This window comes from Bos indicus x Bos taurus, chromosome 23, assembly GCF_003369695.1.
Source record: "Bos indicus x Bos taurus breed Angus x Brahman F1 hybrid chromosome 23, Bos_hybrid_MaternalHap_v2.0, whole genome shotgun sequence".
Classification (NCBI taxonomy): Eukaryota; Metazoa; Chordata; class Mammalia; order Artiodactyla; family Bovidae; genus Bos; species Bos indicus x Bos taurus.
The window spans coordinates 28,186,569-28,212,321 of record NC_040098.1 but is presented as its reverse complement, the minus strand read 5'-3'; the positions used below and the strand labels follow the sequence as shown (position 1 = coordinate 28,212,321).

At 56.4% G+C, this 25,753-nt stretch overlaps 1 protein-coding gene across 10 annotated transcripts in view; it reads right to left on the bottom strand.

Annotated features, from left to right (window-relative positions):
• The window catches only part of TNXB (tenascin XB), a 56,359-nt gene that overhangs the window by 15,294 nt on the left and 15,312 nt on the right, over positions 1-25,753 (bottom strand). For 3 of the 10 annotated variants that reach the window (XM_027524857.1, XM_027524859.1, XM_027524860.1), the window contains exons 5-22: positions 24,140-24,296; positions 23,690-23,953; positions 22,151-22,888; positions 20,703-21,071; positions 19,274-19,567; positions 17,000-17,290; positions 16,329-16,634; positions 14,404-14,763; positions 13,671-14,045; positions 9,453-9,758; positions 8,129-8,428; positions 6,583-6,870; positions 6,008-6,316; positions 5,138-5,458; positions 4,668-5,012; positions 3,934-4,311; positions 3,201-3,548; positions 679-975 (exon numbers count right to left, since the gene is read on the bottom strand). In XM_027524857.1, the coding sequence (XP_027380658.1) occupies positions 679-975; positions 3,201-3,548; positions 3,934-4,311; positions 4,668-5,012; positions 5,138-5,458; positions 6,008-6,316; positions 6,583-6,870; positions 8,129-8,428; positions 9,453-9,758; positions 13,671-14,045; positions 14,404-14,763; positions 16,329-16,634; positions 17,000-17,290; positions 19,274-19,567; positions 20,703-21,071; positions 22,151-22,888; positions 23,690-23,953; positions 24,140-24,296 (6,046 nt within the window). The remainder of the gene's footprint in view (positions 1-678; positions 976-3,200; positions 3,549-3,933; positions 4,312-4,667; positions 5,013-5,137; positions 5,459-6,007; positions 6,317-6,582; positions 6,871-8,128; positions 8,429-9,452; positions 9,759-13,670; positions 14,046-14,403; positions 14,764-16,328; positions 16,635-16,999; positions 17,291-19,273; positions 19,568-20,702; positions 21,072-22,150; positions 22,889-23,689; positions 23,954-24,139; positions 24,297-25,753) is intronic. The other 7 variants (XM_027524862.1, XM_027524864.1, XM_027524858.1 and 4 more) reach the window with 6 other exon arrangements.

The following is a 25,753-nucleotide window of genomic DNA, read 5'->3' as shown; positions in this document are numbered from 1 at the left end:
AGAAGGAAATGGCAACCCACTCCAGTATTCTCACCTGGAGAATCCCACGGACAGAGGAGCCTGATGGGCTCCAGTCCATGGGATCCCAAGAGTCGGACACAATTGATCGACTAAGCCACCATGACTAATGTTAACTACTGAAGTAACAGTATCCATGATAGCAGGGTTCCGTGTTGACATACAGTCCATGGGTATTGGTATCAAATACAATTTTACCCAGTGAAATCAATAATAATTATGAGAATTCACCCAAGGGTTTTTAGTAACTAATTTTCTTCTTCTAAAGGAGGAGCCGTAGTTACCAAACACTGTGGGTGAGGCAAGCCATACCCATCCTGCCAGACAGGTAGGGTATTCTTTCTGCAAGGATGCCGAAAGGGAGGCACAGAGGCTGAGTGACTCTCTCGAGGTCACACAGCTCTAAGGGGCTGAGAACAGGGCCAGCCCCAGGTCTGCCTGAGTTACTATTTCCTTGGCATCTTCCCTCTTCAAGGACTCAAAAAGTGTAAAGGGTGAGACAGCTAAAGTGACAGTAAGGCTTGGAGTGAAGACAGGCACAGAACCACTCCCAGGCGCTTGGGAGGCTCAAGCTCAAGAACAGTGGGAGAAAAACACGAGTACTGGCAATTAAAGGGGAACTGAGCCCAGCTCGGGGCCAGTGTCCTACTGCACACTCACCAGTTAAACCGACAGTGGAGACGGGGCCCACGCGCTGGCGGTCGTGGAAGCCGTACAGGTTCATCTTGTACTTGTGGTCTGGCTCCAGGCCCGAGATGGTGACCCCGTCTTCGTCCCCGGGTACCCTTACCGCCTTGGGCTGCCCGTCCCCATTCTTGTATTGGACTAGGAAGTGGTCGAACTGGCCCTCGGGGACGGTCCAGGAGAGGCTCAGGGAGTCGGGGGTGGCGTCTGTCACAGTCAGCTCCCCCAGCTGTGGCTTCAAAGGAGGGCTAGCAGGGGGCTCCTCTTCCCGGGCTGGGGAGAGAGGCAAACAGAACCGTTCCTGCTGCTGGAAGGAACTGCTGAGGCCCTGCTCTCCTGGGTTCAGGCCAGAAGGTGGGCCAGCTCTGTGGGCCTCCCTTCAGATCCAGCTGTACCTGTGGCCCTCACAATCTCTTTGTGGCCTCCTTATGGTCCATCCAGTGTGCCAAATGGCCTCTTGCCTCGATGCCTGAATGTTCTTTCCCCAGATGTCTGCATGGCTCATGTTCACACCTCCTTTAAGTCTTCATTCAAATGTCAACTTCTCTCTAGGGCCTTTCCTGCCCACCCTATTTAAAATCCCAGTTCTCCCAATTGCAGCCTATCTTTCTTAATTGGATCTGATTCCAGCAAAAAATTGCAAAAGAACAATTAGGACACCATCAGGAAGGTGAGTGCTTAGTCGCTTAGTCATGTACAACTCTTCGTGACCCCATGGACTGTAATGTAGCCTGCCGGGCTCCTCTGTCCATGTGGATTCTCCAGGCAACAATACTGGAGTAGGTTGCCATGCCCTCCTCCAGGGGATCTTCCTAACCCAGGGATCGAACCTAGATCTTCGGCATTGCAGGCGGATTCTTTACCGTCTGAGCCACCAGGGAATCAGGAAACTAGTAATACCTGAATATCTAGTTTTTAAAGGCAAAATCACTGTGTCATGGTTACTTTTAAGTGGTCTTTTTGAAAAGAGCAGTACACTTAAATATGTAATGATGAAGTAAAGAGAGTATAGAATACGTTTTAAAATATTACAGCAGTGTATCCATACAATGGAATATTATTTGACTATAAAGGAATGAAGTACTGCTACATGCTACAACACAGATCAACCACAAAAATGTGCTAAAATGTGGTAAAAGTCAGACATGAAAGAGCAGGTATTGTATGATTCCAGTTATATGATGTGTCCGGAAAAGGCAAATCTACAGAGACAGTAGATTTGTGGGGATCGGAAATGGGCCCTGACAAAATGGGTCTGGACACCAGATTTCATCTCAGTGTGCTGGAAAAGTTCTAAAATTATTAATATATAGTGATGATGGTTGTACAACTCTGTAAATACACTAAAATTGATAAGCTGTATGCTTAAAACAGGTGAATTCTATGGTATGTAAAGTATACCTCAATAAAGCTGTTAATAAAGAAAACATTCTAGGACTTCCTAGTGGTTAAGAATTTGCCTGCCACATTGAAACAGGTATAATATCATATATGAAATGAATTGCCAGTCCAGGTTCGATGCATGATACAGGATGCTCAAGGCTGGTGCACTGGGATGACCCAGAGGGATGTTATGGGGAGGAAGGTGGGAGGGGGGTTCAGGATGGGGAACACATGTACACCTGTGGCGGATTCATGTTGATGTATGGCAAAACCAATACAATATTGTAAAGTAATTAGCCTCCCATTAAAATAAATAAATTTATATTAAAAAAAAAAAAGAATCTGCCTGCCAACAGAGGGGACATGAGTTCAATCCCTGCACTGGGAAGATCCCACATGCCGCAGAGCAACTATCTTCTTGAGCCACAATTATTGCGCCTGCGCTCTAGAGCCCTCCAGTCGTAACTACTGAACCCCACAGTACCTAGAGCCTGAGCTCTGCAACAAGAGAAGCCACTGCAACGAGAAGCCCCTGTATTGCAACAAAGAGTAGCTCCTGCTCGCCACAACTAGACAAAACCTGTGTGTAGCAATGAAGACCCACCACTGCCAAAAATAAAATACATTCAAAAAAAATAAGAAAGATGATTTTCTAGTTGAGGAGGGTGGGAAGTGATGGGGTCTGGATGAGCTAGACTGCTCAAGAGGTGCTTTTTGGTTGAAGCAGGGTGATTGACACATAGGAATTCATTATGCTATTCTTTCCCTTTGGGTATGTCTGAAATTTTATATAATAAATACTTGTTGAGATTTACTATTTCATGGCATTTGTCCCAACACCCCAAAAGAGTTCTTTTCAGAGTTTCCATGCAAAGCAGAGAGCCACAGACAGGTCATGTGTGACTGGCTTGGAGGCCTCAGTCCCCAACAGCCTCTCAAGGGCGAGCACTTCCCTGGGACTCCCTCTTCCTGCTCCTAGATCACTCCTGAAGTGCTGAATGGATAATGAATGAACTAGAGATTTGGGGGTTTTAGGGTCTTCAGTGGAAGACACTAGAGAGGCTCTACTATGAGACCTTTCCTGAGACCTCATCCTAAGCCCCACCCTCACTCACCGGTCATGGCTACAGTGGACACAGGGCCCACGCGCCGCCCCCCGTGCAGGCCGTACAGGTTCATCTTGTACTTGTGTCCAGGCTCCAGGCCCTCAACGGTCACCTCGGTCTCCTCACCCCCAACACGCACCACCTGAGGCCCGTCCCTGCCCTTGTACTGGACGGTGAAGGAGTCAAAGTGGCCCTGGGGGACGGTCCAGGAGAGGCTCAGCGAGTCTGGGGAGGATCCTGTCACCATCAGCTCCCCCAGGATGGGCTCCTCAGGGGGCTCCGGGGCCTCTGTGCTGGGTTCTGTGGGGCTGGGGGTCTCCTCCACCTCTGTGGGGCTGGGGGTCTCTTCCTCTGCAGCTGAGAAGGAGGGATACACAGAGGGTGAGGCAGGGTCCCCGGGAGATGTCCTTGGGTCTCCTCCCGAGCCATGGTCCCCAACTGGGGACCCTGAGGTCAGTTCAGAGGAGCCTAAGGAGGCTGGTGGTCCTGCTCCGTCCACACCTCACAGACATGCCTGGAGTCTCTGGGGTCAGCTGTAGGGGCCAGGACTGCCACCAGCATGGCTCACAGAGGCCCTTCTCTGCCCAGGAGGACGCACTAGTCCTCAGGGAGCCCAGGAGAGGCACAAAGAGCACCATGGCTCAGCCTCGAGGAGAGGGGCCTCCCACACCCAACTCGCCCATCACCTGAGAAGGTGATCCTCCCACTGGGTCCCACCCTGAGGCTTCCACTGTCCACTCACTGGTCACCCCGATGACAGAGACGGGGCCCACACGCTGGCGGTCGTGGAAGCCGTACAGGTTCATCTTGTACTTGTGGTCTGGCTCCAGGCCTGAGATGGTGACCCCTTTGTCATGCCCCGGCACCCTCACCACCTTAGGCTGCCCGTCCCCGTTCTTGTACTGGACAGTGAAGGAGTCAAAGTGGCCCTGGGGGACGGTCCAGGAGAGGCTCAGCGAGTCTGGGGAGGATCCCGTCACTGTCAGCTCCTCCAGGAAGGGCTCCTCAGGGGGCTCCGGGACCTCTGTGTTGGGTTCTGTGGGACTGGGGGTCTCCTCCATCTCTGTGGGGCTGGGGGTCTCCTCCATCTCTGTGGGGCTGGGGGTCTCTTCCTCTGCAGCTGAGAAGGGACACACAGAGGGTGAGGCAGGGTCCCCAGGAGATGTCCTTGGGTCTCCTCCCAAGCCTTGGCTTCAACTCCAGGCCCTGAAGTCAGTTCAGAGAAGCCCATCTTTGGGGCTGGGTGGTCCTGCTTGGTCCACACCTCACAGACATGCCTGGAGTCTCTGGAGTCAGCTGTGGGGACCAGGACCGCCACCAGCATGGCTCACAGAGGCCCTTCTCAGCCCAGGAGGACACACAAAAGTCACCATGGCTCAGCCTCGAGGAGGGGGGCCTCCCACACTCCACTCCCCCTTCCCCTAGGGGGTGATCTCCCCACTAGGTCCCATCCTGGGGCTTCCACCATCCACTCACTGGTCACCCCGATGACAGAGACAGGGCCCATGCGCTGGCGGTCGTGGAAGCCATACAGGTTCATCTTGTACTTGTGGTCTGGCTCCAGGCCCGAGATGGTGACCTCGTCCTCGTCCCCAGGGACCCTCACCACCTTGGGTTGCCCGTCCCCATTCTTGTACTGGATCAGGAAGTGGTCGAACTGGCCCTCGGGGACGGTCCAGGAGAGGCTCAGGGAGTCGGGGGTGGTGTCTGTCACCGCCAGCTCCCCCAGGCGTGGCTTGATGTGAGGCTCAGGGACCGCGGTGGATGGGGTTTGGGTGGTAGAGAGAGATTCTGAAGGTTCATCATCCTCCTCTCTTGGGGCTGAACACAGACACGGAGAGAACAGAGCCTGAGAGAAGGGCACAGAGGCCACGGGGCCTCGGCCTCCTCTGGGCCCTCACGGCCCCCTTGGAAGGAAGCTGAGTGGGCAGAGCTCTTTTGCTCACCTGTCATGGCCTCGATGTGGGCAGGACCAACACGTTGCCCATCGTGGAAACCGTACAGGCTCACCAGGTATCTGTGGTCAGATTCCAGGTCAGAGATGGTGATGTCATGCTGGTCGCCCCCTACATTAACTTCTTGGAGTTGCCCATTCTCGTCTGTGTATTGGACCTCGAAGGAGTCAAATTCTCCCTCAGTTGCCGTCCAGGAGAGACGCAGGCTGTGTGGGGCGGCCTCCTCCAGAGTCACCTCCCCCAGAAGGGGCTCAGATGCTGGAGGACTAAAGGTTGCGGGCTCTGCTTTGATTTCTTCCCTGGGGGCTGGTTCTGAGAGACAGGTAGAGAGGGGTGAGTGGTCTGTCGCTGCACCAAGACTCCAAGAGGATGGATGGAGGGAAGGAGGTAAGGACAAGAGATCAGTAATAAAAAGGACCAACTACTGATACCCAGGGATGAACTTCAAAAGCATCATGCTAAGTGCAGGAAAAACACACAAAAAACTATGTACTGTATGAGTCTGTTAAACAAAACACTTAAAAAGGCAAAACTATAATGATAGAAAGCAATTAGGGGTTGCCAGAAGCTGGGATCAGGGAAACTGACAGCCAAGGAGCATGGGGAAACCTCTAGAGTCAATGTTTTCTATCTTTGTTGTGGTAACGGTCATGACATAGACCAATGGTCATGACCATTCACCCAAACTCACTCAATTATGCTCTTAAAATGGGTGAATTTTATCGTACGTAAATTATGCTTCTATGAAGCTGACCTCTTCCCCCAAAAGAAGGGGTACAGGAAGCTCAGAAATCCTGACTCCATCAGACCAGGAGAGCCAGGTGGGAAGGAGGGACAGCGAATTCCCCCGGCTGCACTCACCGGTCACGGCGATGGCAGAGATGGGACCCACTCGCTTGTCCCTGGACAGCCCGTAGAGCAGCAGCTTGTACCTGCGGGCAGGGTCCAGGCCCGAGACACTGACCTCCCTGCGGCTGCCCTCCACGGGCACCACCTGTGGTTGCCCGTCTCTGTCCCTGTACTGGATCACAAAGGAGTCAAAGTGGCCCTCAGGGACCGTCCACGAGAGGCCCACGGAGTCTGATGTCACACCGGTCACCTGCAGCTCCTCCCCCAGACGTGGTTTTGAGGGACGCTTTGTTCCAGCCTCATCCACAGCTCTGCGGGTCTCTGAGATGGAAACACAGAGAGTAAATGGTTGTTTCTGGAAGGCTGGGTGACCCTGAAAGGAAGGACTGAGAGGTCTAAAGACGGGACTGAGCTGTGGCTGCGTCCTGCAGGGCTGGGTCTTCGGGCTTGTGCAAGGAGATGGGTCGGATTCCAGCCAGACAACCAGAGCCAAACAGCAACCATGTTGACAGCCACCACAAGTGACCACAGTGACTCTCCCCAGGGGGCCCTCCAGATCAGACGCCCCCCGCAGGGGCTGCCCTCACCTGTGGTGCCCTCGGTGGTGAGGGGGCCATGGCGCCTCTTGCCCAGGAGGCCGTAGACTAGGAATCTGTACTTGCGGCCGGAGTCCAGAGGGCTAATGGTGACCGAGCGCTCATGGCCCTCCACGGACACCACGCGGGGCCCATCCCTGTCCTTGAACTGGACCACAAAGGAGTCGAAGTGGCCTTCAGGGACCGTCCAGGAGAGGCGCAGTGAGTCTGGGGTGGCGTCTGTCACCCACAGCTCCCCAAGGCGGGGTGGGGCTCCTGGGCTGGCGTCACCTCGGCCAACTGACAGAAAGGAAAGTTTCTTGTGTTTATTTTTTTTTCCAAAATGACTCCTTGACTGCCTCCCTCTGGAGCTGGAAAAATCTAGAACTGCCCAAATCATCAGTGCTTCCCCCAGATATTTCCATCACCATCACATGCCCGCCAGCATCCTCATCAGGCCATGCCTCTGTCCATTAACCAGCGCAGGGAGCAGCCTTCCGTCCTGGGAGAGGTGATCCCCTGGTTTCCTATTTATCTTATTCCACTTGTTATCCAGACTCTAGCCACCGGATAGAGACCATTTCCTTGGCAGGGTGCAGCTTATCACAGGCTTCATCTGCTTATTTCCTTTGACCAAGGAATCCACTGTTTGTGATTTGACTGTTCTTTGGGAAAATCCAAGGGTCCTGGGGACATCAGAGGGGGTACAGGTCCCTGGGGGCAGACAGCTGGTGGGGAGGTAGGATATTATGATGATGGTGACCCTCCTAGGACCTGGTGGAGGAGTGGGGACTGCTTTTGTGTGAGGAGGGGTACAAGGAGAAGAAGGATGCTCAGACAGGAGAAGGATCTGGTGTCTGCCCAAGAAGCCATCCCGGGGCCTGAGAAGGAGCTGGCCTTCTGCCTTCCTGGACAGCGAGGACGCTGACGGCATTGTTATTGTGAGAGTTCTCTGGCAACTGGGAACCCCCAGGGGCAGGGGAGGGCCTGGATCAAAATCCAGGAAAGGGGCATAGCTGGGCTGGGCCCGACTGGGCTGGACTGGGCAGCCAGTCTTGGGCTCTTCTGGTGTTTCTGAGCTCCAGGAAGAGGGCAGGGGAGGAAAGCGGTTCCTCTGGAGAGGCAGATAAGGGACCCAGAGTGCCTGGGCCAGTAGGGCGGGAAACCAGGGTGAGGGTCAGTGGAAAGCTCTCTCTCGGGAGGTGATGGCTACACAAGGCTGAGACTTGGATGTGGAACAGCTCTGGCCTCCCGCCCTTGCTTCCCAGTCCTGCTGTGTCTCGCACTTCCACCTTCCAGGAAGGGTCCTGGAGGAGCCTTCCCCATTGAACAGAAGTAGGAATTACGAGAAGAGGTGAAAGTCAGCAGGGGGAACTGATCCAGGAACCCAGTCCATATTCTTGGTTCCCATCTGACTGGGAAGGGAAAAGGCAGCAGGGCTTTTCAAATAAAAAGGAAGAGGTGAATGAAAGGGAGACAGGTGGAAAGGAGAGGTGTTCAGGCAGCGGGAAGAAGGACGGTGGGGCTGGGACCTCAGCTTCGTGGGGGTCCCGCTCACCTGTCTTTGCCTCCACAGAGACTGTGCTGCGGCGTTTCCCATCTTGGATCCCAAAGAGCAGGAACTTGTATTTCCTACTGGGCTCCAGGCCGGGTATGGTGACCTCGCGCTGGTCAGTGGCCACAGGCACCACCTGGGGCTGCCCGTCCCTGTCCTTGTACTGGACCAAGAAGGAGTCAAATTCGCCCTCGGCGACGGTCCAGGAGAGGCCCACGGAGTCCGGGGTCACATCCGTCACCGTCAGCTCCCCCAGGCGTGGCTCCACGGGGGGCTCTGTGACGGGGTCTGGGGGGACGGGAGCTAGGATCCAGGGAGACAGAGAACATGGCTGAGAACTCCGGCGTCAGAACTCCCCCTTCTCAGGGCTCCTGGGCTCCGAGGGCCTCCAGGGGGTGTTGAACTGAGACAGGGAGCAGTTACATCTCTATTTTCACTGGCCTCTAGCATTTGCTTCAGTGATGCATATAGGAAACCAACACGGTGGTACCAGCAGTGCTCGTAACTGTCACCAACAGGAATCATGGATGCTGTCACATCAGCTTAGAATTACTGCAGAAACTTCAAAACACTCTTTACACTCATCACTGCTTCTAAATAAAACAGGCCACAAGTTTCTTGCTATTTAATGAACTAATAGTGAAGTTCCTATATTACTAAATCATAAATTCAAATTTTAAAATACCTTTGATATTTGGATATCAATAGAATAGGTATGGTATGGTAAAATCCTATGCATTTTACTTTATAGATTTTAAGACATTGCTCTGAAAGGGGTTCACTGGTTTCATAGACACCACAGCACAGAAATGGTGGTGGCCTGTCCCCAGAAGGCATGAGGAGAGGGACACGCCAGGAACGGGAGATGCCGGGAGCGGAGAGCAAGGGCCATCTCCCTGAGGAAGGAAGACTCTGGGTTGGCCAGAAAGGAACACAGCTCAGGCCAGGGGGGCCGAGGGCCTCTGAGAAAAGATTCGAGGGATGTGTGTTGTTTAACCCCAGTGAAAAAGGGCAGCAGGGGGAGGTGGTAGCCAGTCCAAGTCACAGCGGGGTTGTGAAGAGAGGGGAGGAAACAGCTGTGGATGATCAGAGAGATAGTATCTGGCTGGACCTGGTTGGAGGGGAGGAAGACAACCCTGCCTGGGGGAGGAGGCGGAGCAGAGATAGAGACTGGAAGACAGGGAAGGTTCCAGCTTACAAGAGGATCCCTGGGGTCAGGGAACAGAACACATGCCTGTGACTGGGGAGGATCTGAGTGAGAGGCTGGGGAGGTGGGGTGGCCCCGGGTGACCAGGGATGGGGACTGCCTTGACCTGCCCTCACTCACCGGTCAGGGCCACCACGGAGAGGGGGCCCACGCGCTGCCCACCATGTAGCCCATACACGTTCATCCTGTATTTGCGCTCAGGCTCCAGCCCGGAGACAGTGGCCTCTCGCTGGTCTGCGGCCACAGGGACCACGTGGGACTGCCCGTCCCTGTCCTTGTACTGGACCATGAAAGAGTCAAACTGGCCCTCAGAGACTGTCCACTCGAGGCCCACGGAGTTGGGGGTCACATCTGTTACTGTCAGTTCCCCGAGGCGTGGTTCCTTGGGGGGCTCGGTGGCTGGAGGAGTCTCTTCTGCTTGTGGAGCTGAGACAGAAATGGGGGAGGCTGTCAGGAAAAGCTCTTCTTCTCCTTGGTAGTAATTATCTGCGTTGTTGTGGTGGTGCCCATGGGGTGGTTCTGATGTAAGACTACACTGATTGGCAACATCTGTCTGGCCGACAAGCCTTCAGTAAGTGCCTGCCAGAATCTGGGGCTGTGCTTGGTGGGGAGGGGTGTCAGTCACCACCGAGACCCTGGGAAAGTGGCTGAAGGTCCATCTGCCCATCTCTGGCTCCAAGTCCTCCAGCCAGACCTCCCAGCTGAACCCCAGACTTGGGTGTGCTCAGCATCTTCCTTGGGTGCCTAACTGATCCCAAATTCCAGTCCAAAGCTGAATTCAGGGGCTTTGCCCCACAACTCCTGTTCCTTCCACAGCCTTCCCACCTCATCAAAACCACCGCTTCACTGTCAGAGTCATCCCTGAGTCCTCTCCCCCACCCCACGGCTGGTCTTCGAGTAAGTCCTGTCGGCACCACCTTCAGAAGCTGACTCCCCTAACTCCTAAAGTCCACCACCCCCTCTAAGTTGGAAAAGGAAATGGCAACCTCCTCCAGTATTCTTGCCTGGAGAATTTCATGGACAGAGGAACCTGGCAGGATACAGTCCATGGAGTTGCAGAGTCGGACAGAACTGAGCGACTACCACTCACCTCCTCTAAGCACACGGCTCTTACTGGATTGTAGCACAGTCTCCTAAATCCCCCCTCCCCCTCCCCTCTTCACCGTGTTCCCCACTGTTAGCACATTAGTCAGAGCCTGTTCCCGCCATGGCTTCCATCTCACTCAGAGCAAAAAGCCAAGTCCTTACAATGACCTCCCTCCGAGGCCCCACATGTCTACCTCTCACACCACCCTCCTCATTCCAAAACAGTCTTCACTGGTCCTCAGACATTCCATCTGCCCGGAAGCTCTTCCCCAGAGGCCTACGTGGCTTGTCCTCTCCTTCCGGCAGGTCCTTCGTCAGCGAGTCCCTTTCTAGCCCGCTTCCCACCCACTCACCATCTCGCCTACTGGGCTTTGCTTTTCTCCCCAGCTCTTGTCACTGTCTCACACACAGTCCTACAGACATCCTCTGATAGAATGTGAGCTCCTGGGAGGAGCCTTGCCTTGTTCACTATTGTGTCCCCAGCACCAGCACCCAGTGGGTGCTCCGCAAATGTCTGTTAAATTAATGAGTGGTATGCACATCTGGGAGAGGCTGAGCTCAGGACCTGCTGGTCCCCATTGCCCAAGAGTGAGCTGAGTCTGGGAGGCACTGCTTATTAGGACCAGCCTGGAAAGTGGTCCCAAGAGGCAAGTAGCAGAGGGGTGGCTAGGTGGGTGGGTTCCCAAGATCCTGTTTCTCAGGTTCCTGTCAGAGGATAAGATTAGGCTGTGTATCATAAAACCTGCTTTCAAAATGGGCTGGTGTGCTTCCCTGGTGTCTCAGTGGTAAAGAATCCACTTGCCAGTGCTGGAGACTCAGGTCCAACCCCTGATCCAGGAGGATCCTGCATGCCACAGAGCAACTAGGCCTATGCACCACAAGTATGGAGGCTGTGTCTAGAGCCCGGGAGACACAACCACTGAGCCCTCGAGCCACAGCTCCTGAAGCCGGCATGCCTAGAGCCTATGCTTCTCAACAAGAGAAGCCACTGCAATAGGCAGCCCGCGCACAGCAACTAGAGAGCAGCCCTCACTCACCACAACCATAGAAAAGCCTGTGAAGCAGTGAAGACCCAGAACAGTTAAAAATAAGTGAAAGTGAAGTTGCTCAGTCGTGTCCGACTCATTGCGAACCCCTTGGACTGCAGCCCACCAGGCTCCTCCGTCCATGGGATTCTCCAGGCAAGAATACTGGAGTGGGTTGCCATTTCCTTCTCCAGGGGATCTTTCCGCCCCAGGGATAGAACCCAGGTCTCCCACATTGCAGGCAGATGCTTTAACCTCTGAGACACTGACTTAAAAGGGGGAGGGGGGGCTGGCATGGGAATCCCCTGGTGGTTCTTGGTTAGGGCTTGATGCTTCCACTGTAGGGGGCATGGGTTCAATCCCTGGTCCTAAAATCCTACAAGCCATGCAGCTTGACCAAAAAAAAATTTTTTTTTAAATTAAAGTAAAAAGTAAAAATGGGCTCGTGATGAGGTCTCAGGAGGACAGAAGTAAGTCTAAGTGGGAAGGGCAAGGATGGAGGCAGCTGAAGGCGGGAGGGAGTAACCACCATGTACTGAGCTTCTTCCAGGTCCAGGAGCCAGGCCAGGCGTTGTGTGTGTTCCATTTAATTTGCCTTTCAACCCTGTTGTTCCTGTAGCTTCCATTTCCTGCTTGCTTTCACCCTCTCTGCACTTCTTTCCACGAGAGAGAAACTGTCCTCACCATCAAGCCTTATCGTTGGTGCTTTGGCTCAGCTGGGGAAGGTGGAATGATAACTACCCATGAGTACTGCAGTCCTCATGCTGCATTTGGTAAAATCCTTTCCCAATTTAGCAATGTTTCTAAAGCTGCATGTTAATTCTTCTCCTAGCAACGGCTCAGCACGTGCTGTGTGCCAGGCATAGTCCCTCGGTCAGCTCAGCGGGCTCCAGCTGCCCATCGCCTTCCTGCTTGGATAATGAGCTCCATCGCACAGCTTAGAATTGAGAAGCCAAGAATGGAATGCAGTTTCTTCAATTCCAAGACTCAATTGTCCTCTACTGCCTCAGTCAGCGCCTGACATAGTCCATCCTTACCTGGGAACCGGGCTTCCCAAGTGGAGCTAGTGGTAAAGAACCCGCCTGCCAATGCAGGTGACATAAGAGACCCAGGTTTGATCCCTGGGTGTAGAAGATCCCCTGAAGGAGGGCATGGCAACCCACTCTAATATTCTTGTCTGGAGAATCCCATGGACAGAGGAGCCTGGTGGGCTATAGTCCATAGGGTTGCAAAGAGTCAGACACAACTGAAGCAACTTAGCATGCACGCATGTGCCCAGGGACCAGAGTCGCTGCCCCAGACAGACAAATGGACCTAGGGTGACCCCAGGAGAAACCTCGGCCACATGTGCTAGGCCTGACACAAACCTCCACCTTTCTACTTCAGGCCCGCAGGACAGTAACCCACTGAGGCTTTCCCCTCTCCCTACTCTCTGTGCTGACTGAAGAAAGAAAAGAAATCAGGGGTGGAAGACTCTGGACTCTAAGCCAACCAAGTCCCTTTGAGAAATACAGAAACCACGTTCCGGAAACATGTTTCTCCGCTTTTAAAAATCTTTCCCTTTAGAATAAAAGTTGCTTTTGAAAAATCTATGTCTTTGTTTCAGTGAACAAAGGAGAAAAGAGACGCCCTGTCCCTGGGGCCAAGCTGGGCAGACCAGAAGGAGGGTCACAGAGGCCTGTCTGGGGCCTGGGCCTGGCCCTGGGGCTCTGCAGAGTGGGTGCCCAGGCGGGTCCTCTGTGGTGGCTGAGGGGCCCTGTACCTGGGTGGAGGGACAGTCTTCCTTGCTGTCATCACTCACCGGATGAGTCATAAAGGAAGTTTCCAGCTGCCCTGGTGAAGAGGCCGATATCTCATGCACATTCTAAGAAGCCGAACCAGCCAAAGGGGACAGAGCAGACCCCAGGGTAAGGCCAGACATAATCATCGTAGTGGCCAACACTGCAGCATGTTTACTCTGAGCCAGGCCTGCGCTAATGCACTTAACCTCACAACTGTTCTGTGAAGTGGGCATTATTATCCCCATTTTATGGCTGAGGAAACAAACACAGTAAGCTGAAAACTCGCTCAAGGTGGTGAAGCTGGTTGTAGCCCAGTCCCCAATGAACTGTTCTTTCTAGGTCGTCCCCAAGCAGGGGGTTCTATCGCAGCAAGGGAGGGTGATGCCACAGGGAGGCTGGGGGTCCCTGAGGTGAGGAAAACAGACAAGGGCCCCGCCCTCACTCACCGGTCACGCCTACGGTGGACACGGGGCCCGAGCGCTGCCCCCCGTGCAGGCCGTACAGGTTCATCTTGTACTTGCGTCCGGGTTCCAGGCCCCCAATGGTCACCTCAGTCTCCTCGCCCCTGACACGCACCACCTGGGGCCCGTCCCTGCCCTTGTACTGGACGGTGAAGGAGTCAAAGTGGCCCTGGGGGACGGTCCAGGAGAGGCTCAGCGAGTCTGGGGAGGATCCTGTCACCGTCAGCTCCCCCAGGAGGGGCTCCTCGGCGGGCTCTGGGGCCTCTGTGCTGGGTTCCATGGGGCTGGGGGTCTCCTCCACCTCTGTGGGGCTGGGGGTCTCCTCCATCTCTGTGGGGCTGGGGGTCTCCTCCTCTGCAGCTGAGAAGGAGGAACACACAAAGTGAGTGAGGCAGGGTCCCCGGGAGATGTCCCTGGGTCTCCTCCCAAGCCATGGTCCCCATTGGGTGCCCTGAGGTCAGTTCAGAGAAGCCTAAGGAGGCTGGTGGTCCTGCTCGGTCCACACCTCACAGACACACCTGGAGCCCCCAGTGTCAGCTGTGGGGACTGGGGCTGCCACCAGCACAGCTCATGGAAGCCCTTCTCTGCCTAGGAAGCCCCACAGAGGTCACCATGGCTCAGCCTCAAGGAGGGGGGCCTCCCACACTCCACTCCCTCATCACCTGAGGGGGTGATCTCCCCACTAGGTCCCATCCTGGGGCTTCCACCATCCACTTACTGGTCACCCCAGTGACAGACATGGGGCCCACGCGCTGGCGGTCGTGGAAGCCGTACAGGTTCATCTTGTACTTGTGGTCTGGCTCCAGGCCCGAGATGGTGACCCCGTCCTCGTCCCCTGGCACCCTCATCACCCTGGGTTGCCCATCCCCGTCTCTGTACTGGACAGTGAAGGAGTCAAAGTGGCCCTGGGGGATGGTCCAGGAGAGGCTCAGCGAGTCCGGGGAGGATCCTGTCACCATCAGCTCCCCCAGGAGGGGCTTCTCGGGGGACTCTGGGGCCTTTGTGCTGGGTTCTGTGGGGCTGGGGGTCTCCTCCATCTCTGTGGCACTGGGGGTCTCATCCAGGACTTCCTGGGGGGCTGAGAGAAGAGATTAGGCTCTCAGTTGACATGCTTTGCTGGTGACATTAATCATGACATAAAGTACATTTGGCAAGTATACTCTTCAAGCTGTTGGCTTAAGGGTTCCTGTAGCCTTTGTATTAGCCGTTCAGTGACTCATTGAAGGAGACAGCGCTGAGACAGGCCCTTAAAGTCCACTGTGTATTGCTGGCCAATTGCACTGGCTGTGCTCTCGTGTCTGAGAAAGGAGGTGAGGCAGGGTGAGAGGAAACTGAGCAATTCTTCCTGGACTGTGCTGACCACAGGAAAGCGAAGGGGCAGCAGGGACTTGTCCCACTTGCATTTCTCCCTGTCAGTTCCTGCCCCTCCCCAGGGTTGCCCAGCTCCCCCCACCCCACTGACCAGGACAGAAAACGGGATGTGCTCTGGCTAAGACCTCCCCAGGCAGCCCTGTCTCTTCCTCCACTTTAGACAAGAGTAGGAGAAAAGGTACGGGAATGGGGCTGGGGGCTGGGGAGAGCCGTGCTCTTCCCTGGCTGGGGCTAGAATCACAGCCACGAGGGCATCCACCCACCGTCTGCAGTAGCCAGGTCTCTGCTGAGGCTCCATGAGCTGGGGAAACTGGCACAAGGGAAGCCAGCCCTTCTGTGACCCACTCCCCGGCCCACGGGGGACCACTTTGGGCACAGAAGAGCGAGGAAGCAGCAAGCAAGAATGATAACCCAGACAGGGAAGGGGAAGATGGAAAGGCGGAGAGAAGAGGATACTGGGAAGGGAGAGAGTCGGGGAGAAATGATGGCTTACTCTTCAATAGCAGTTTTGACGTGCTTGGCACTAAGTGCCATGTGTGTACCAACTCATTTAATTCTAATAGCTCTGTGAAGCCGTTACCCTTGTTATTCTCATTTGACAGGTGAGAAAGCTGAGGCCCAGAGAGACTCATTAAGTTGCACAAGATCCCAAAGCTAGGATTAACATCCAGGCAGCTGGCCCTAGAGCCCATACTCCCAACCACAATGCTACACAGTCAGGGAAATGTGCTGGACGAGGGGAGGCTGGGCCCTAGGAGGACTGCAGGGCTGGGGGCTGAAAGCGAGCCCTTTGCCCTGCTCCAAGCTGGCTGGGACTCAGCGAGTCAGGGGGGCTGGGGAAATGTGGAGCTCATGGCCCTTGGATTTGCCAGTTCTGAACAAAGCATCGGTGGAGGGAGGGTGTGGGCATCGGGTAACAGAAGCTCAGAAAAGACCACAGCCTCAGCCAGGAGAAGGCGGCCAGCAAAGGCCGCGAGGAAAGAACACAGTGGCTGAGGACACCCAGGGGGAGCACAGCCCAGCGGGGACGGATGATTCTCGGTGCTCAGAATGGCGGAAAAGGGGCCTGTCGTTGGAGATGGAGAGGCAGGGCCAAGAAAGATGTCAGGGACTGGCGGCTGGATGTGAAATCCTGGGATGTGGGGAAAGAGACGGCGGAGGCTTTGGCAGAACTGGAGCCGAGGAAGAAAAGGTGGAGAGAGGCGCCAAGGGTCTGGGGCCAGGTCCCACTCAGAGGGCTGGGGGTTGGAGGGCAAGGGAGGCCTGACTCACCTGTGGTGGCCACCACGGACACGGGCCCCACGCGCTGCCTGCCATGAAGCCCGTAGAGGTTCATCTTATACTTCCGGTCGGGCTCCAGGCCGGGGATGGCGACCTCATTCTCATCACCCGTGACGGGCACTGCTTGGGGCCGCCCCTGGGCATCCTTGTACTGGACCACGAAGGAGTCGAAAGAGCCCTGGGCCACCGTCCAGGAGAGGCGCAGAGAGTCTGCAGTGGCGCCAGCCACTGTCAGCTCCCCCAGCAGGGGCCGCTCTGGGGGCTCTGGGTGGCGGGGCTCCTCTTTCTTCTCTGGGGCTGTAAATAAGAAGGCCCAGGCAGGGCTGAACTGGCAGAACTCCAGGATTGGGGCCTGGGGTTTGGAAGGCTTGTCACACCTGTGGGGGTCTCTACTCGATTAGCATGAGCACTGAACTCTGAGAAGCCTGGCACAGCCAGAGTATGACACACCTTCTGGGCCTCGGGGAGCAGCTGAACAGGATGAAAGGGGCCCAGCAGTGCGGGGGAGGCTGGCTGGCCCTGAGCCCAAAAGCGGGGCCAGGATTCCGAGTCAGCCATCTCGCTGGGAGGCCCCAGCCAGCTCCTGGCTGAGGGCAGGCATGTGGAAGGCTGGGAGGGGTCAGCCCCCTGTAAGGCTGGGGGCTTAGGAGGCTGCCACTCACCGGTGGTGCCATCAGCCGTGAGGGGGCCATGCCGCTTCTTGTTGGCAATCCCAAACAGAGTGAATCTGTACTTGTGGTCAGGGTCCAGCGGGGAGATAATGACCGAGCGCTCGGGCCCTTCCACGGGCACCACCTGTGGCCGGCCGGCCCTGTCCCTGTACTGGACCATGAAGGAGTCAAACTGGCCCTCAGGGACAGTCCAGGAGAGGTGCAGTGAGTCTGGGGTGGGATCAGTCACCCACAGCTTCCCCAGGCGGGGTGGAGTCACTGGGCTGGGATCAGTCTGAGACACTAGGAAGAGGAGGTGGGAGAGAAGGGAGGGACACGGGTCAAAAGAGAAGAAGAAATCCGTCTCCCCCCTAGGAATGCTGTGTGAGACTGTGCAGGCTGTTCACTGCACAAAGGTGCGTGGTGAAGGCAGCGCGGACAGACTGAAACCCAGCCAGCACTCTGCTTGCCAAGCTGTGCACCCTGGCAAGCGGCTGTGCCCACCTAAAAGGACAGGCAGCTCATTTGACGTGGCATGAAAGCACTGTCTTAACTGCTGTTGTTTAGTTGCTAAGTCGTGTCTGACTCTTTGCCACCCCCTGGACTGTAGCCCGCCAGGCTCCCCTGTCCATGGAATTCTCCAGGCAAGAATACTGGAGTGGGTTGCCATGCCCTCCTCCAGGGGATCTTCCCAACCCAGGAATCGAACCTGAACCTCCTGCATTGGCAGGGAGATTCTTTACCGCTGAGTCACCAGGGAAGCCCGCTGTATGGACTAGTGCGGCCCTCACTTATTGTGCAGACTGGAGAGGGGCTTCAGAGAGAAGGAAGTGCAGTGAGCCCCTTCCACATCTCCACAGCCAGGGAAGTCTTCCAGGACAGCCTCCACTGCTTCCAGACCTAACAACTAGCTGATTTCCTCTCCAAGAGAGGGGTGCTTGGTCCTAGGAGCATTTTCTTGTGGGAGAGCCCCCCACAACTGTGCTCTGGGCCCCACTTTATCCGCTCCCACTCTCACTCCATCAGCTGTGCCCTCAGGATTTATGCAAACTCCTCCGCTCAGCTGCATCGCCCTCCAGCCTCCACCCTCCCTCTTCGCTCTCCACTCCAGCCCAGATTCCAGAGAGAGATGCTTGTACTCATGTCCTCACCTTCATCGCCCTCCCAACCCAGCCCTGCCCTCCACCAGCAGCTCCCACCAGGGTCAGTGGTGACCTCGCCGTTGCTAAGTCCTGTGGACACTCTGCAGCCCTGAGTCACTCGTACGGAATCTGACATGTCTGACCTCGCCCTTCATTTTGGCATTCCTCTCCCCAGTTCCCCCCTCAGGCTGCCCTGCAGATCCTGATCCTCTGTTCATGCCATGAGTGATGGCCACCTCCAGGGTCCCAGGGGCCATGTCTCTCCTCCCTGCCTCCCCACCCTGGCTTCTGCCCACTGGGACATGCTCCATGCTCAGGCCTTTTCTCTGCTCTCCAGTCCCAGGAGGGCGGCGGGAGAGAGCTATGGCCCCTTCACTTTCTGCCCAAGTGGCCTTGCCCTCTCTATGCCGCCCCTCTCCTCATTTGTGAAATGAGCATGCCTCACAAGGCTGCTTGTGAGGATTAAGTGTGATCATTCTCTTAGAACATCTTGAACACATCTGACACTTAAACGCTCGAAAGATGTCTGACTAAGTGTTGCTGCCCTGTTGCATTGTTCCTCACATCCGCTGTTCCTTGCCTCAGGGAACAGCACTGCCGGATCCAGAAGCGTGGGGTGCCTGGGCCTCCTTGCTCTCCTTCACCCCACCCAATCCCAGCCTCACTGCCACCATCCCTGCCAGGCCAGCATCCTCGTTTGCCGGTTCCTAACTCACTTCTCCAGCTGTCCTCTGAAGCAGCCTCAGAGCTATTTGTAAGATAAATATTGATTCGGGTCATTCTCCCACTTAAAGCACTTCAGAGGCCCCCTAGGGTCCTCAAATGGGGCCTAAGTGCCTCACTCACTGGAGATCAGTGAGACCAGTGTCCTCAGCCCCCAGGTGCCCTACCCTGCTATCCGGAGGAGAGACTTTGATTCTCTTACAGGGCCACTCTCACTCCTGCCTCACTCTCCACAGCTCCCTCTGTTGGCACTGCCCTCCTCAACCTCCCTGCCTGACCCACCACAATTTTCCCTTTAGGATTCAGCTCAGGGACCACCGCCTCCAGGAAGACTTCTGGGAGTTCCCAAAGCACTGGGGAGACCTCCATTAGGACCGCGCAGAGGGCAGGGGCAGGGGCCTGGGTGACCCCTGTCACTCACAGATTTTGGCTTCAGCCACCAGGGGGCCGTGCCTCTTCTTGCCCACGAGCCCGTATAGGACAAATTTGTACTTGCGGCCGACGTCCAGGTTGGAGATGAGGGCTGAGCGCTGGGGCCCTTCTACAGGCACCACCTGGGGCCTGTCCCTGTCTTTGTACTGGATCACAAAGGAATCGAACTCGCCCTCAGGGACTGTCCAGTGCAGAAGCAGGGAGTCCGAGGTCACGTCTGTCACTGTCAGCTTGCCCAGGCGAGGTGGGGCCAAGGGTTTCCCAGGTTTCTCCCCATCCTTGTCTGGAGTTGGAGGAAGGGGGGCAAAAACAAAGCACGTGGGCTCGAGCACTGTCTCGTCCCTGCTCTCCGTCCCTCTCCTCTGCCCTCTGGCTCCCTCCATGCTGGACGGCTCCTTCCCTTGATGCCTCCATTCCCCGCCCTCAGTTCTCTGGGACCAGCCTTTCTAAGAAGGGCGGCATTTCTCCCCAGCGTCTACTCTTGAGCCAGAGCTTCCGCTCTTCCCTGTGATAACTTCCTCCCCACTCACAAAGGTCCCAGGCCCTCTACACACGAACACTTTGAGGGAGTTTCGGGTCCCCTGGGGTTCTTCCTGAGAGTTTGGAACCATTGCTGCTTCAGAGCAGCCTGGAGATGCCTTAGTCCACCTGAATGTCTCTCTCCCTTGCCACTCTCTTCCTGGTGAGAGATCTGGAGTTGCAGGGAGAGCTGGCTACCCGAGTCCCATAAAGGGGGACCAGGAGAAACTGTGAATGCCAGGAGCCCCAGGCTCCTGCCTGGGTTCCACAAACCTCACCCATCTCCGAAGTCCCGATGGCCGTGGAGTGCCCTCCCCAGGGAACCTCCACCCCTAGGAGAACTGGCTGATGGGACCATGGGGTGCTGCAGACCAGGCTTGCAGGGTAGGGGGACAACGTGTCCTAGTCTGTCCAGTGAGGGGATGGCAGGGGCTTGAGAGAAGGGAAAGGGAGGGGGCTGAAAGAGGAGGGGGCTGAGGATCAATATCCTCGGAGCCAGAGGCTTTCCCACACCCACCCTGAGAGACGCAGGGGGCGAAAGGGGCAGAGGAGTGACCAGGAAGTGGGGGCGGGACACTTCTACACAAAGAAAGCTGCAAGTGGAGAGGCAGGGGCCAACAGTCTCTTTCCCTGAATCTTTGTCCCATGCTTTGACTTTTCTCCTCTCATCTATTTATCTGGAAGGACTCCCCTCTCCGATCCACCCTTTCGTTGTACTAAGACTTTCCCCATCCCTCTTGCCTCTGAGCCCTCAACTCCCTTTCTCTCCTTGTTTCTCCTACGTTCTCGACCCAAACACCAGCCCTGCCCTTCGGTCTTCATCCCACCCCTGAAGTCCTAATGGCCCAGCCCCTCCCCCAGCCTCAGGACACTGGACTTGAACAGAGTCCAGGATGTACCCATAATGCCTTGGTAGATGAGAGGGGCAGAGGGCTCGCCACTGGGAGGGATCCCACGAAGTGACAGCTCGTAGGGGGATTCGGGAGGGGGTGAGGGCACCAGAGCCTGACGGACATCCCCTGGCAGTAGCTCCTCATGGGCCCCTGGCCCTTCGGGCACCCGTAGGCGCAGCTGGAAGTGGGTAAAGGTGTCAGGCTGGGCGGTCCAGGCCACTCGGAGGCGCCCTGTCTTGTCTTTGCCCAGCACCCTCAACTCGGCCAGCTCCTGGGGGCGCTGCTGCAGGACAGGGGCCTGAGCCCCTTGAGTCGTTGAAGGGCCTGAGGGAGGAGGCTCATCAGTGGCCCCCAAGAGGCCTGAGAGGGAGGACCCTGGGAAGAGGCAGGGCGAGAAAAACAGGAGAGTCGAGTATGAGAGCCAGAAAGGAGACTGCAGTTCCCAGGTTCTGCTCTCTGGCTTCTAAGAGTCTTCAGACTTTCCCTTTGCCGCTCCTGGATCACCTCATTGTCCCAAACATCCACTATAGCCCTGCACAGACGGGCCTGCAGGTCATAAATAGAAGAACTAAGTCTGCCATCCCTCCTCCCACAAGGCTCCTAGCTCCCTTCCCATGGGAAACCCTCCCCACTGGGTGGAGGTCCTGGCTTCCATTAGTGCTGCAGTGAGAAGCCTGGAAGAAAGAAGACGGTGGTGTTAAGGAAGACTCAAGAGACAGTGGGCAGTCAGAAGAGAGAGAGGAGTGGACATCCAGCTCCGGTGACATCTGGGCCCTAGTGGGGAAGAAGAGGTCCATAACCCCTCCCCCCAACAGCCACAGGGCGCCCCCTCCCTGAGCCAGGATGCCGTTCCTGTGGGAGAGACAAGTGTGAACTGAGCCAGGAGGTCTGGAAAGCCAGCCCAAGAAGCAGTGGCTTCACCTCTCACCTACCCATGCTGCCTAACGGTTTCAAGGCCACCCCCAAGCAGTTCCGATGCGTCTGTTTGAGGTTAGGGCCAAAGTGTGGAAAATAGTAACCACTGACCACAGTTGTCAGCTACCCTCACCACAGTGAGTCAGAGTGGGAAACCACTGGTTTCACGCCCTACCCCACCCAAACTGCTCCAGAGAATCTTTGCAGACACTGTCCCTCCCATCAAATGACCCTTCTATTGCCTAGAACAGGATTCCTGGCAGAAGTGTCCTAGGAACCCAAGTGAAAATCAGACAATTCCAAAGACCAGGCCTCAGCCTCCGGTATCCACCAGGACCCTGAGGGTGGAGGGGGTTTCCAGGGACACAGGAAGGTGTGGGGAACCCCCCGGAGCCTGAACCAGGGAGGGCTGGAAGGCAGAAGGGCACAGGTGGGGGAGTGGCAGCCTGAGCAGTGAGGCAGTGGGAGGCACTCATAGACTCCGATGGCAGGTGAGACCGGGCAGGGGGTGGGGGGTCGCGCGGCCCCACCCACGCTACCTGTGGTGGTGATGAAGGCGTAGGACTTGGAGGTCTGCCCTGCCCGCACCCCGTGGACCTCCACGTGGTAGGTGGTGCCGGGCTTGAGATCGGGCAGACTGACGGTGCGCGCGGTGCCCGGCACGGTCAGCTCCCCGGCGGGCCCCTCCGCGGGCGGCTGCGGCCGCCAGCGCAGCACCACGCGCTCGAAGTGGCCGCGGAGCCCGTCGAGCGACACGAGGAGCGCGCCGTCGGCGGAAGTGCCCAGCACCTCGGGCTTGGGGTGGCGGGGCGTCGCCACCCGGTCGACGCCTTCGGGCGAGAGGCCGTAGATGCCCTGGTTGGAGTTCCGCTTCCAGGTGCCCGAGTCGGGGCTGGCGGTGGGGTGGGGGCGACCGGGCGGGGGTGCAGGGGAGCGACGCCGCTGCAAGTATTCGTGAATGTGGTGCGCCACCGACGTGTAGGTCTGGTTGGCTCGCAGTGGGTAGCCGTGAGCCCGCAGGTGACGCTCCAGGTCCTGCACCGTGCCGCGGAAGCGGCCCAGCTCGGCGGTGAGGTTGCCCCACGCCCGCCGAGGGGGCTGGGGCGGGCTCGGCCGCGGCGGAGACTCCGCCTCACCCTGCTCCGCGGGCCGCGAGGGCCGAGGGGGCGGCGCCGGGCGCGCGGGCCGCGGGGGCCGCGGGGCTGGGGCCGGCCGGGGCCGGGGCTTGGGGGGCGGGGCTGGGGGGTGCGCCTCCGGGTAACTGTAGTGGCCTGGTGCTGCCGGGCGGAAAAAGGGGGAGGAGAGAGCCGGTCAGTGGCAGCACCCCCCATCACCAACCCCTGCACTCCCCCCACGGCAGCCCCGCCCGCGTCCCTCCCACCAGAGCCTGAGGCCTCTTTCCTGGGCCCCAGCCCCACCTGCAAAGAGAACCGAGAGAAGTTAGTGCCCCAGGACGCCCTCCCGCTTCGCCCTCCAAGCCCGCCACCGTTGGTGCCCTAGAAAGAAGAAATGAGCGGGTGGGGCACTGCGTCTGAAGGAGAGAAAGGGGCGTGGGAGGAGAGAACGCGAGCGACAGCGAGGTGGGCGTCCCTCTGTCACAGGAAAGGGAAAGAAAGATCCAGGCATCTGTTAAGAGACTTGGAGGGTTAGTGGAAAATTACTGCTGAGACCTAACTCCCCCAAACCCCAATTCTAAAGTCAACAGGCGCCTTGATCTCTAATCTCCCCCAGCTCCAGTCCCAGGAGACCTGACCACTGAGATGGAGCACAGGGCAGTCCCTGTGCCCAAGGTCAGATCAGAACCACCCCTATCTGGTTGGGCCGGATAGCATCTTTTATTTACTGCATCTCTCCATGAGGCTGCTCTTCCCAAACTCCAACCCACCGCCTGCCTACAGGACTCCAGGCACCTGAGAACTCCGTCTCCTCAGAGCCCCTGGTACAGAGGAAGGCCCCCAGAAGGTACTTTGGGACTGCCACACACCCTGTGCAGTGCATTCAGAGGAGCCTGTGTGCACGGCTTCCCAAGGAAGTGGCTCCTAGGCTCAGAAACTTCCCCAGCCCTTGGCCAGCCGTACCTGTGTTGGCCCTGATGGAAGCTGGGTAGCTTACTGCCCGGCCCCGCTCGGCAGTGACGGTCACCACGTATTCTACACCTGGCATCAGGCCGGTCAGCAGCGTCCCGTCTGCCTCAGAGGGCACTTCCAGCCGCACCCTCTGGTTGCCAGCACTGACGTAGGACACCACAAACCGGTCCACTTCAGCCTGGGGGCGCAGCCAGTTGAGCTCCAGTGTGGTTGGTGTCACAGCCACCACGCGGAGGTCCTGGGGGCCGTCAATCACTAGCCAGGTCAGAGAGAGGAGGTATCAGGTGGGAGTCTGGTTCTCGGTTACCAGCTGTCCTGCTAAGAGCCTTGCCCCCAGCCAGTCCCTCCCCTCTGCCCTCTTGGAGGGCATATCCCAGCCCCCCCTTTTCAAATCCATTCTGCACCCATGACACCCCACCCTGCAACAGCCCCAGCTCTCACTGGTGGTGATGGTCTTGGAGGCAGGAGGGCCCCAGTTAGTCCCTCGAAGGGCACGGACAGTGACCTGGTACTCCTGACCAGGGGCTAATCCTCTCTGGTCATAGGCTGAGGCAGAGCTGGGCACCCGTGCTGTGAATGGGGGGCTCGCCCCCTCTGTCTGCAAGAGAGAAAATTCTGGGTGGATCAGAGCTGCCACTCACCCCTGCTGCTCAGTGCCCCTGATCCCTTCTTTCCCCAAGGTCTAGGCAGAGTCAGCATGAGATTGTGTAGAACTTGGCCCTTTACAGCTGGGGAGCATGGATGGTATCAGCAAACACATCTAGAACACCTACTCCGTGCCAGCTCCCGTTCAAGGCAATTTACATGTGAACTCACTCAATTCTCTAGAGAATCTAATGAGGTAGGTCAGATTATTCCCATTGGACAGATGAGGAAACTGATGTACAAAAGTATTTGGTGGTTTGCCCAAGGAGGCAGGGATTTAAACCCAGGCAGTGCGACCTCAGAGTCCCCTCTTATGGGGACTACCTTTTTTAAAAAAAATATTTATTTACTTATTTGACTGCTTTGGCTCTTAGTTGTGGAATGAGGACCTGGCCTTGAGGCATGTGGGATCTTAGTTCCCTGACCAGGGATTGAACCCAAGTCCCCTGCATTGGAAAGCAGATTCCTAATCACTGGACGACCAGGGAAGTCCCTGGGCACTGCCTTTTGAGCCTGTTCATCAGCTGTCTGTCAGAATTCTACCTGACACATGCCAGGACTCTCTTTCTGGCTTTCCTCCGGCAATGCTGACCCTCTGGGCATGAGGAGGCTTCTCATAAATCCGTTCCTGTCATAACAGGTGAAGCAGATGAGGGATACCACTTCAAGTCTCACTTCCTCCTTGAGGCAGCTGCCCCAGCCTGAGCCTTCCCCTAGAGACACCTGTTCCTGCCTGTGTAACTTGGGTGTGACCCACATCGTGACATTTCCTTTGAGGTATTTTCCTTGTCTTTTCAGCAGGGTTGTAGGCCCCTCAAAAACAAGGCCCACCTGCTCAGAGTTCCACAAATATGTTTCCTGAATTTGTACCTGGCATCATTCTGGGCCCTCGAGACACAGAAATAAGAGATATGATCCCTGTCTCCTCAGAGAGCTCATGCTCTAGTAGCTAAATGTGTGGCCACGTTTTACATTTTATTAGATCCTTAACCCAAATCTCTGTGTGTAGTCCATGCCTGTGAGAGAACAAACCCCATTTAAGTATACCTGTAAAGTGTTATGATTATTTGCAGGAACCCCACAGAAAATCTGCCAGCCCCTGCTCCAGGCAGGGTCTCCTGGAGTGCCAGCCTCTGGGGAAACAGGAGGAATGGACGTCTGGGAACAGCTCAGCATTTCGCTGGGCCATCTAGCTAGAACAGCTAATAAGGACGCTCTGTTCTGCTTTGCTATGTTGGCTGTGATGGGGACACCTCCATTCAGCCAAGTAGGATTGGAAATTTCAAAAGGTACTCTCCTAAACCAAGAGAACTGCGAGGAAATCAACACAGTAAATACTAAAGTATAAAACCAGATGAAGGGCCACGTAGAGACTTCTGGGTTGAGGATGAAGTGAAGCTTTGTTAGAGT